Raw genomic sequence first — 12,109 nt, 5'->3', positions numbered from 1 at the left:
GACTAGTGTAATGTCTGGCTGGATGTTTGTAAACTACTCCAAAGAAATTAAATAAATAAGTACTATAAGCTTACTGTGAATTTTAAGAACATAAGGACACCAGACAAGGAAGAAACAAAAAAAAACAAAGGACAATGTGATACAGCAAAGAGGGGGAGGGAGACCAAGGGAGCAATGAAAAGTAAAAAGTAAGCAATGCAGCTTGGAGCTGAATTAACCCTGATAGAAATCTCTTTGTGCCCTTTATAACTCCCTAGAGACAGATTGCTACAAACATGACGGATAGATGCATATCTTGAGAGGGACAGAACTAGTATGTACTTAAAAAAAAGCTACACAATTTACTTTATAATTAAAAGAAACTTAACATTTGCTTCATCTAAAATTCAAGGCATGAAATAAATGCAAAATATTTAGAACCTATTAACTTAACCCAATTGAGAACTTATATAGTAGTCATAAAAACACTTACCAAACTAGCTTCTACGTAAAATCAAACATACCTCGTTTTTGTAATCCTTCATAAGTTCCTTAAAGTAGAGCAGTAAGTGCTTCATTAGAGGCGATCTATGTTCCTCTAATTTATGTTTGACAGCAATCAGGATTGGAACGACATTCTCTATCACACTGCGCTTTACTACCTGTTGGAATGAAAGGATTACTGAGACTTACATAATTATGATTGTTATTAGTTTAACCAGAGCCCAGAGTCCCATACCTAGACTCTAATGAGGGTGGTCTAAAGAACTTGTTCTTAAATGAGGGGTGGAAACTGAAACAGTAAAAATGAACACATTGTACAGTTAGTTGGCAAGAGACACAAAACTTTCTTAAAGACTACCAATTAGTCCCATATGCACTTACGCATATTTCACATGCATAAACATTTGCATTGGACTCTTGATCTTGAACATTGCTACTTGATAAACTAATCCTTTATAATATAATAATAAAGAGCCAAGTTATAACTTAAAATAATTCTATTCCAGTCCTTCAACTCAATCTAAATCTAGAGTACAAAATCCATTATGATGCAAGCCTCTCTATTTGGAAACATTACAACACACAGTAGCCCTACAGTCCAAGGATGCTAAGAACATTCCGCTTACAAAGCTAAGCGAACATAAATGGAGACATTCACTCATGAAATCAATATTTTGGAGAAATCATTACATATTTTGGAGCTGTTCTAGAACTGAACTTTGGACACCCTCAGTAAGAGATTTATTTAAGAAGCCAAGACAAGCACTTCTGCCTGAAAAGAGATCAACCCAACAAGAAAAGACAGAGTTGAACTTCTCTCAACTAAAGGTAACTGAGCTCTTGAAAGAGGCAGGATAAAGAATTCAAGAAACAACAAGGAAGGATGAGTGCAGTAATCCCCCGGATTTGCAGGCTCACCGTTCACAGACACAGTAGAATTTTCTGTTGAACCTAACTATTAATCATTCATGGGAAAACTCACCCATTCATGGATTTTTTCATGGAGCAATAATCTGCATTTTCATATTATTTTCATGATTAAATACTGTGTACTGTACCTACACATACATTTTAAGATAAAATAATTATTTACAGTACTAATTTTCAAATATTAATATCAGGTTTAAAAAGATTAAATGATAAAAAAAAATTTTATCTCTCCCCCTCTCTTCTTAACCAAGATGAGAGAATCTTTATGCATATGAATGGTTTATTGTTTTGTACGATAAATAAATGATTTACTAATTTCCAAATATTAACATCAATGTAAACACAGCAAAATACCAATTCATTAAAGAAAATATATAGTGAATTAATATGATTTTAGTTCAATAAATTTTTTCTCTCATCTTTTTCTGAGTCTTGTCCAAAAGCTTTGTAGCAAGGGAAAGGGTGTAACCTGTTAAATATCTTGATATACTACTGGTCAAACACTATGAAGGATACTGAAAAATCTCTCTCTCTCTCTCTCTCTCTCTCTCTCTCTCTCTCTCTCTCTCTCTCTCTCTCCTCTCTCTCTCTCTCCAAAGGATACTCGTAGAATGTGATAGATATACAGATAGATACAAAGGGAGAGTGGTTGACAGAAAGATATACATAGTACAGTGGACGGCCCCATATTCGTGGGGGATGCGTTCCAGAACCCCCTGCAAACAGCTAGACTTTGTGAATACTTAGAACCCCTATAAAAATGCTAAGAACAGCCAATTTTATTAATTCCAACTCAAGAAAAACCCACTAAAAATGCTTATACCTGGTTTTTTTAAGTTATATAACAAAAAGTGCAGTTAATATAATGAAATTAATACGAAAATACGGTAACTTGTGGATATTTCTCATAGCAAAATATTCAAGACAATTCCTCCTGACACTAACAAGCTTACGGAAGATACCTTCTCATCCGAGAACAAGAAACTTATGACAACAGAGCCAGCAAACCTGTTTAAAACACAATTCTGCCTGGAAGGAAGCCATGGCTCCTGACCCTAACAACAAGGGAGTACTTTCCTTTCCTATGGCACCTTCCAAAGGCTCAAAGAAGCAGGTTAATCTGCTGCCAAGGGGATTTTTTAACTCTTGCCAAGAACAAACCATGGCTTTATTCTATGGCCCTCTAAAGGATCACATTTGGTTGTTTGTATGGTGCTTTTACATTGCATGGAACCAGTGGTTATTCAGCAACGGGACCAACAGGTTTACGTGGAGACATCCACCTGGATCATATAACTCATTCCTAAGGATCTTCTCTCTCATTCTTCTTCCTAAGTAATGATCTAAGCACCTTAGGATTAAAGGGTTGTTATGAACAAGCAACGTCTATGCGACACTTTTCATGCAACCTGATTAATCCTAAGTAAACATGCCCTTCTCACATCCTCGCACTCACTCCATGCCCAGTGGGCCACAACAAAATGAACATGGGTTGCAAGCAGAGGTAGGAGACCAGCCAAATGGAACTGGTACCTTCTCTTCAGGAAAATGGTTCAACTAGATCTACACAGTATGACACTCAACTACCCAGGAATTTCAAATCTTCAAAATAGTAGTAGTGCTACAACTACTTAAATGTAAAAGAGCATAAATTTTATATTACTGTACTCGGAAAAAACTGGATTACCTTATATTTAATTTTTCTCTGGAACTTTTTGTTGCAAAAGTGCATTAGCTCTGGAATATATGCCATTCCTAACATCTTTGATACTGCTGATTGCATTCATATATTTCATGACTTAGTAGCTTCATAGTTTTGGTGTACATTTTCATCCAACACAGTACGGGAAATCAAAAATAATTCTAATAAATCAAGTCAAATACCAAAGTTAATTCACAGCACAAAATCATTTCTGGCTACTACTATTGCCACACCACTGTAGACATTAATAATGTTAAGATTAACATGCAACAAAGACTACAGAATGACAAAAGTATGTACCACTGTAAACAATGGAGTTCATAAGCTGTCAAGTAGAACTGAACATCAGAAGATAATCATGTCAAGACACTATTATATGACCATAGAGTGCTGACAATCATTACCGACTTAAAGTTTGGAATGACTATGATGCTTTCAACAGACAAAATTGGTATAACATGAAGTCAAAATTGATGGCAATTCAATTATAAAAATCAATGATTTTAAACAGAGCACTGAGTCATATCTCTTGGCTTTTCAAGGCTAGCCAGAGCAATCTGCTCTTCAATGAAAGGTAGAAACTTGACAATAAAGTCAGAGAAGCGAGACAATTAGGTGGGAAGAGACCAGAAAGACCAAGTGAAAAGTAAAAGGCAGCAGAAAGCAACATATTCAAGGATTCAAAGGACACAGCAAAGAGCATTTTGGGCTACCTACACTATGCCTACAAGGTCCTCTGTGAGTGGTGTTCCCCTGTGTGTGTGTTGTTGGGGGGGGAGGGGGGATTTCTGCTAATATCAACAGTAAAACAAGCTAAATATTAAAAAAAATTCTGAGAGACTTCCAAACTTTGTAACTACTGAAACTTTTCATGTGCACCATGCAAACATAAATGATGGTCTGCCACTGGTAATAATTATGAGCATTACTAAGGCCATCAACTGAATGCTACATAAATTTAGAAAAAAATGAAAAAATGTAAAACAATTTCTGCACATGAGCATCCATTTTATGCATTATTACTTGTAACATGACTGGTTACATCATTATTCACTATGAATGTCTAACCGAAGTCTTCCAGTAAAATAGAGTTTGTATTTCAGCATGAATTTTTCAAAAATATGTTGGCAGATAGGACAAACCTCCTAATGGACTTTGCATATGCTAAGCCTGTCAATAAAAACAGCAAAACTCGAGCTGCTTGTGAACAAAATCTGAAAAATGGCAGGAAGGCATAACTTTCAAGCAAATGAAAGAAAAAGAGGCGTCCAGTCACTCACTACCTTAGTTGAGTGAGGAATGATGGATATTTTATTGAAAAAGGGGTTATGCCCAGCAGAAGGATACTCACCTTGGAAAATGATCTCTTTTCTTTTTTCAGGAATGACTTTATCTTTAGGCTAACCATCCACATTGCAAGCAATAACGCATTAGCAAAATGATAAACCTAATATGTACAGGCCGTCCCCGGTTATCGGCGATTCGGTTTTATGAGGCTTGTCTAGCACCATAAAATTGGCGATTTATGGCCCATAAGATGCCTTATGGCGCCGATAACCAGTTATTGGCCCCATAAGCGCCATTATAGCTCCATAAATTGCCGGGTTTTGGTTAATGGCGGGTTTCACTCATCAGCACACGCCCAGAAACTGAACTGCCCCCCCTACCCCCGATAACCAGGGACTGCCTGTACTTCAACGGAGGACAACATTGATGTAAAGGATAAGAAATAACTTTACCTTCATCCTAGAAGGGTCCTGAGAAAATAATACACATACAGTAGTACTTAACTTTGACATAGGTACAATATATACTAATAAGGATTGAAGTTTAATCTAACAAGGACTACACCTCCAATACTATCATAATCATTTCAAAGTGCTGAGTTTACACTAGATCACTAAGACATTTCTAGACTCGAAGGTGTGCCTCAAAGGACATTTTTTTTAAAGAGAAAATATGAAATAGGAAGAGTTGAAGAGGTTGGACCCTAGGTCCTAAGGGAAGAAGTAGTGTCAAAGGTGGAATATAATGCAGTTGGGGACCAAAGGGAAGCTGGTAAGAACCCTTAGTAGTGCCTCCAACTCATGAAAGACAATAGGTTCATCAGGACTAAATCTTACTAAATGATATCAAAATTAATCCACACCTTTTATTGTGCACTATAATCTTCATTATACTTGATAATTCTAATGACAACATATAATTATAAGATAAATTCAATGCTTCTTGAAGAATTTCTGCCTTGGCCAACCTACTACCTATATTAATGTATATGTACTTGATCACATTTGCAAATAGAACACTTACGTACATGCAGGAAGAACGGGAATTTTACTCAAGTTTTTCAAATAGTTCTGCAAGATTAAATTATCTATACTCATTGATCAAAATGTAAACTAAAGTTGGGCTCTTAGCTCATGCACTGTTCAGTGAAACTCTCTGATAACATAGTAAAAAACTAGAACACTGAATAACTGACTAATATCTGCCATAATTATTATAAGGAAATTCAACCAGATCACTAAACCCTATTTATACAGTGACAAGGCTAGTCCAAAGGAATTTTAATTATGAAAAGGTGGAAACGTGACTAAGACAGTTGAACAACAAAATGATCAGCTGAAAAGTCAAGACAGAAGCAATGTACTACGTGGCGAAAGAGGTACGCCAAGGACCTCTTCTTCCTTCTACAGTGCGCCATAGAAAGCATATCATTGGCAATGGTCCACCACAGAGGAATAACATTTCAATTACGTACGTATATCAAAATGATGCTTCATCAACACTTACCTGTGAAATAATAGTCTTTTTGATCACCATGCCGGCCATGGCAGCCTCTTCCGCCTGATCAGCAGGCTGGTCTGCGTCCTCGGGTCGTGATTTCAGCGACGCAAGCTTGATCTCGTCGCTTCTCAAGACATTGAGTGTGTCCTCCAGCATGGGCAAGCTTCCAGGAGAGAGCTTTATGCGACCATCAACCAGTCCACCTGGAATTTTAAAAAATGTAACAACCATTTTTGAGTAGTCATTTTGCTTCTACCAAACTATTTGGTTTTCAGTTTCTCAGTCTCTTTATGATGGTCAGAATCAATCATTTTGACTCGACAATATAAATATACATATCTGTCCCTCGCTTCACGTCTCATATCAAGTTTCCATTCTTCATGGACAAAATAAAGAATACTAACCTAAAACATCCTGAATGAGTCTATGGGTTGTTGTAAATCGCTGATCATCCTGCATGTGATCCAGCATAAACTTATAAATCATCATCCTTTCTTCCATGTGTTCTTTGCCCGCTAAAGAAAACAACTCCTTTTCCTTGGAGCTCTGGGAGAATCTGTTATAACTCTCGTGTTCCTGCAGAGTCAAACACACGAGACTTCTCACACTATTTCATCCACCAAAATTATTTTAGCGAACTATTTACATGTTCAAAGAGCTAGCAATAAATGGGCTAAAATTAAAAACTGTATAAAGTAAGCATAATTAATAACATCAGGTAAATAAATAAGCAAGGACAGTGTTCATGAATGCAACCCTCCAACGTGGGAACTCTAATGTAAAAAGACTTGAGAACACCTGCATAAAACAACACATTGTGAAACTTTTGATATTCTCAAAGGATAAATATCTTTTAAAGTACAAACCTGAAAAGAATACTCACCTCATAGCAGTTATAATGGAAGATACATTCAATAAAGTGCTGACAAAGAATCTTTGGGAAGCGTTTCAACAACCTCTCGGTGACATAGAAGATAACGGTGCTTCGTATTTCGTCGTGATCATCAGTCAGACACTGAAACAAGACATCAAGACCTAATGAAATGAGGGCTTCATATCATACTAATGTAGTACAGTCAAACCTGTTTCCGTACGCCTCTCTTTCTGTAGACTTTTTTCTAAGAAATTTTGTCTTGGTTATCATACATTTCCTTGGTTTATGTGCACTCAAAGAACAAATCCTTGGAGTTACAGATCTATCAATCTCTGGAATATTACTCCCAACTTTACCCTTTTCTTGTTTTCTTCAGGTCTGGGTATCCTGACCTACTGGTCTTTTCTTAAAAGATCTTTCTTTTAGCAGGTAGGACTATCAACATCTTTCCTCCACACCTGACCTAGAAAACATTGCCACAGAGATATGTGTATTGCTTTTCCCTTTTATAACAGAAAGGAAAAATTATTTGCAAATATTACCTGCAAGATGCGATAAAAGAAGGACCCCTTGAGCTTGAGATAATCCTCTTGCAATAAGTTGATGAGCAGCGTGAGAGTAGTCCTTCTGACTTCTAGATCAGGGTCACGCAAACAAGCAGTCACTTGTGGCATCAGAGGATCCACAAGAGTTGCGTACCTAAAAAGAAAAATAATAAATATCCTATATTACATTTGCTGCTTTTTGGATTCATCACTTTTTTTCATCCTAATTGTATGAAGATATAATCTACAGTGAAGGTCCGGGATGGCCATGGTCCCTGGATGCTCATGGTAATTTGTCACTTACACCTTATCTCAGGTATCTGAAAGCTTGGTGTTTGTTAAGGAATCTGTTAGCACTCAATTGTTCTATGCTCTAATTTCGTTTTCCCATGTCTTTCACTACCCACTTTACAATCTTATGTTATTTACGTAATATCTTACTTCACTTTTCACTTGTTATTTCTACAAAAAAGTTAAGTATATCTTAGTTTTACCAGACCAATGAGCTGATTAACAGCTCTCCTAGGGCTGGCCCGAAGGATTAGATATTTTTACGTGGCTAGGAACCAATTGGTCATCTAGCAACGGGACCTACAGCTTATTGTGGGATCCGAACCACACTATATCGAGAAATGAACTTCTATCACCAGAAATAAATTTCTCTGATTCTGCGTTGGCCGAGCCGGGAATCGAACCTAGGACCACCGGATTGGCAGCCCAGCTCGAAAACCACTCGGCCAGCGAGGAACTTGTTATTTCTACATTTCAAATATAAGCATCATATTTATGTTAATAGTTGACCAATTCAATAAAGCCAGCACTGAACTCACCTCACGCACATATCCGAGAGCGTAAATACAATGTTGATCCTCAGTGCTGGGCAGATCTTCATATCAAGCATTTTCCCAAGGGCAGGAATGATACGCTTCGCTTGTTCCTCATGCTGCAAGCACATTTTACCTAGAGCTACAATAGCCACAGCCTGAAATAAGCAGTGAACTGTTAGTCTGAAGAAAAGAGGACTCATTTTAATGTCAATTCAATAGAAAATGCAGCTCTGAAAACTTTGTAATATTATGCATCCATACTTGCATGATGAAATGAATTTTACGTCATTTTCCTTTTCCTGTGACAAACAAATTTCATTATTAACCAAGGTTACTACTTAGAGTGTACCTTCTATACAGCGCATTGTACATAGTACTAAAGGTTTTCTGCAGCATCCCTTCGACCTCAGCTGCCTTTTGCTTTTCAGCCCTTCCTTCTGTTCCTTTCTCACTCAGCTGTCTAGCTTTCTAACTTCACCTGGTTCTATCCATCATCAATAAACAACTTTACAATAAAGTCTTACTAATAAACTTGCCAATGATCACAGGGCTATGTCCATCAAAGGCTGTTCTGAGATCCAACTGATGGTTACAATCAAGAAGAATGGTACTTCTAACATTATATTTTCAGAAGCTCTAGTACGACAGTTATTTTGACTTAGTGTGAAAATTCTAAGAAATGAAGTAAAAAAAAAAATAGACAAAATTTAACTTGAAAATAAAAAATAAACATGTCACAAAGTATAGTGGTCCCCCTGTATTCGCAGTGGATGCGTACCAGACCCCACCCCCATGAATAGCTAGAACCCACAAATAGCTGGAACCCCTATAATAAAAACACTTAAAACTGCCTATTTTGTTAGTTAATACTCAAGAAAAACCCACTAAAAATCTTTATACCTGGTTTTTTAAAGTTTTATCACAAAAAGTGAATTTTATGAAAAAAAAAAAAAAAAGGAATTTGTGGATATTTCCCATAGAGAAATACCACGAATAGGCGAATTTTCCGCAAATAATGGGGGGGAAATGTTCCCGAGAGAAATCCGCAAATGCGTGAGTCCGCGAATCCGGAGAACACTAATACGGGGGTCCACTGTAATATCAAACGCCTAACTGCAGAAGACGAACCAAACATATAAGCTGAAAACTGTATTATACTGTATGAAACTCTCCTATTTACAGCCATTGTCACTTATACCATATAGTCCAGCATCTATCTTAATAGAAATCAAGGAGAGGTTAGTCTACATGAAAGTAAACGTCAACAGAGAATCTTTACCCGAACTCTTGTAGTTGGCTTGTAAGATATAGAAGGAGGCTGCGAACTCTGAGTCTGTGATGCTGGGATTACGAGAGGCCTTGCCTCTTTCCCAGTTTGTTGAAAAATGATGCTCTGGATCAACAAGAACATCCTCCTGTTGACCTTACGAGGACATAACATTGATGCCTCACCCAAGGTGAAGATATGGCTGTGAAATGGCAAAGGATAAATCAAATTGTAGGCATACTTCAACTTAGTTTCAATAAAATGATTCCATTAGCTTTGAAGCTAATGTTTTAATAAGCAATTTTTCTTAATCCTATCATCTTTAATTTTTAAAAATATTTTTGACAACGGTAATTCAAAGTACTGGCTGGGCATCTACAATAGTTAATGCCCAAATAATCAAGAGTTGTGAAACTCTACAAGTCCTGAGCTGCTGCAGGTTACATAGGGCAGGAAATACAGCCCACCATCTCAGAGATCAAGATGGCTGGGCACATGAAGACATGGAACAAAGAGCAATCCTTTTAGAATTTGTGACAGAGACTAGAGGTTCAATGAGAAAAGGCATAGATGAACACCTGAACTACAATGGAATTATGACAGAAAGTGCTCAGGAAAGAAAAGCATGGAGGGAACTCATTTGGTATCAGACTACAGACTAAAGAAAGATGATAATACGTATATGAAGACGATACCAATTCCCTCACTAATGACTTCGTAAAACATACCGAAAAAGTTTCTCCTCTTCTTCGGCATCTAGACTGGACAATGAGTGTTGAAACAGGATACTTGCCAGATGGTCATCACAAGATTTTCAGGATAGGGGCGACCCATTTCTCCAACGCTACTAAACCTAGGTGAGTAGAGGTTGTAAGTAAGTTGCTGATTCATATTTATGAATAGAGCATAGAATTCAGGCTAAAGGCCAAGCGCTGGGATCTATGAGATCATTCGGCTCTGTAAGGGAAGTTGACTTAAGAAGTATTGAAGGGTGTAACAGGAGGAAAACAAAAACCTGGCAGTTGCATTAGGAAACAATTTTTAGGAGGTGGAAAGTCAATTGAAAAAGAATATGAACAGAGGAACAGTACAGGCAGTCCCCGGCTTACGACGGTTCAGCTTATGGCATTCTGGGGTTATGACACTTTTCAATTATATTCATCGGAAATTATTTCCAGGTTTACGACTCATGTTCCAGGGTTACGGCGCCAATCAGGCAGAAGAAATATGACTCCGAAAATGCAAAATAATCAATATTTGAAGGTTTTTTTTATCACAAATGCAATAAAAATGTAGTTTACAGTTTTTAATACATTAAAAGTATGGTTTTCTTAGGATTTTTGACGATTTTCCGGCTTACGGAACCCTCATTGTAAGCCGGGGACTGCCTGTAAAAGAAATGAGGTTGCAGTTAGGGGCCGAAGGCATGCCGCAAAGATGCTTATGTAATGCCTACAGTGCACTATGCGAGGTGCACTGATGGCATTACAACCCTACAGGGGATTCATATTTAACTCATTAACAGGAATCATGCATATACCTACTAAGCCTGCATCTTTTATGGTTTTTAATGGTTTCTGAAAGTCACATTTAACTCATGTTTTTAAATGTTAGATAATTGACTGGACCATGTCCCATTCTAGAGCAAAACAAGAGTACTATTTAGTATGTACTTATTACACCAGGCAGCACTGATTTCATCGTGTATCTGGCCCAACATTCACAGTCGCCAATTTCTAACAGTACTCAGGCTAAATGTAGACTATAATTATTTGTATTATGTGTGTTGATATGTTACAATTTACAATCTGGCCACTGGTGGAAGCTTAACTTACAATTTGAGTGATAATTATTATTCAAACAGGCTAAATACATTAAGTCTATAAATGCTTTTAAGTGTAAACTCAACTGTTCCGTCTAGCTGTAATCTGGCTAGTTTTGCAGACTTTGAAATAACCTGGCAACACTTAAAAAAAATGATTTTCAACTTCAGTCCATAACAGCCATATGTTTATTACAAACAATTAGTCATAAAAAGTCTCATTTCATGCGGAATGATCCCAAGTGCACCAATGTGCTTCAACACAACAGAATGCTCCCACTATGTATGGTGGTACATTCATTACTCATTCCTCCCTGCCAATTTGTAAACTGAACATCTCTCCTTTCTCAAGTAATCACTGTCCCAACAAGATGAGTAGCATAAATGTGCCAGAGAGGAAGATGTCAATATTCTGCCACAGTAGGAACACCTACAGGCTTCCCTCTAGATATAGTAAAATATCAACTTACATAGCAAATAACTAAAGCAACAAAGGATGTACAAAGTTGGCTATGTACCATTTGAGATAAGTTAATTAAAATTTCCTTCATACCAACAGCAGGCCTGTACCCAGAGTTTTTAATGAGAGGGGGGTCGTTTCCCCCCAAAACTGGACCTTTTCTTCTATAAATGTCATTGCCTATATAGGTATATACAAGATGAAATACTTGAAAATGTTATATTAGTTATACATTAAGAAGAAAATGTTATTTTAGTTATATTAAGAAGAAAAATTTGGTATGCGGTGTATGTACTTCTACCCGATTCGATGTTATTCAAAGTAGCACTGACTTTGGTTAACAAAATTTGACTTATAATGTTGAAAGTTTGCACTGAAATTCAAGAATATTTCTTCAGGTTTATTGATTGAT

At 37.0% G+C, this 12,109-nt stretch overlaps 1 protein-coding gene across 1 annotated transcript in view; it reads right to left on the bottom strand.

Annotated features, from left to right (window-relative positions):
- Nucleotides 1-12,109, bottom strand: part of LOC135199328 (condensin-2 complex subunit D3-L-like) — a 48,480-nt gene that overhangs the window by 4,473 nt on the left and 31,898 nt on the right. The window contains 9 exon segments of the mRNA XM_064227263.1: nt 504-641; nt 5,909-6,105; nt 6,307-6,478; nt 6,786-6,917; nt 7,319-7,475; nt 8,152-8,303; nt 9,428-9,617; nt 10,144-10,229; nt 10,231-10,268. Of these exon segments, the coding sequence (XP_064083333.1) occupies nt 504-641; nt 5,909-6,105; nt 6,307-6,478; nt 6,786-6,917; nt 7,319-7,475; nt 8,152-8,303; nt 9,428-9,617; nt 10,144-10,229; nt 10,231-10,268 (1,262 nt within the window).

The sequence above is a fragment of the Macrobrachium nipponense genome, chromosome 25, assembly GCF_015104395.2.
Source record: "Macrobrachium nipponense isolate FS-2020 chromosome 25, ASM1510439v2, whole genome shotgun sequence".
Lineage (NCBI taxonomy): Eukaryota > Metazoa > Arthropoda > Malacostraca > Decapoda > Palaemonidae > Macrobrachium > Macrobrachium nipponense.
Note: the sequence above shows the minus strand (reverse complement) of the source record. Positions and strands in the feature narration are given on the sequence as shown.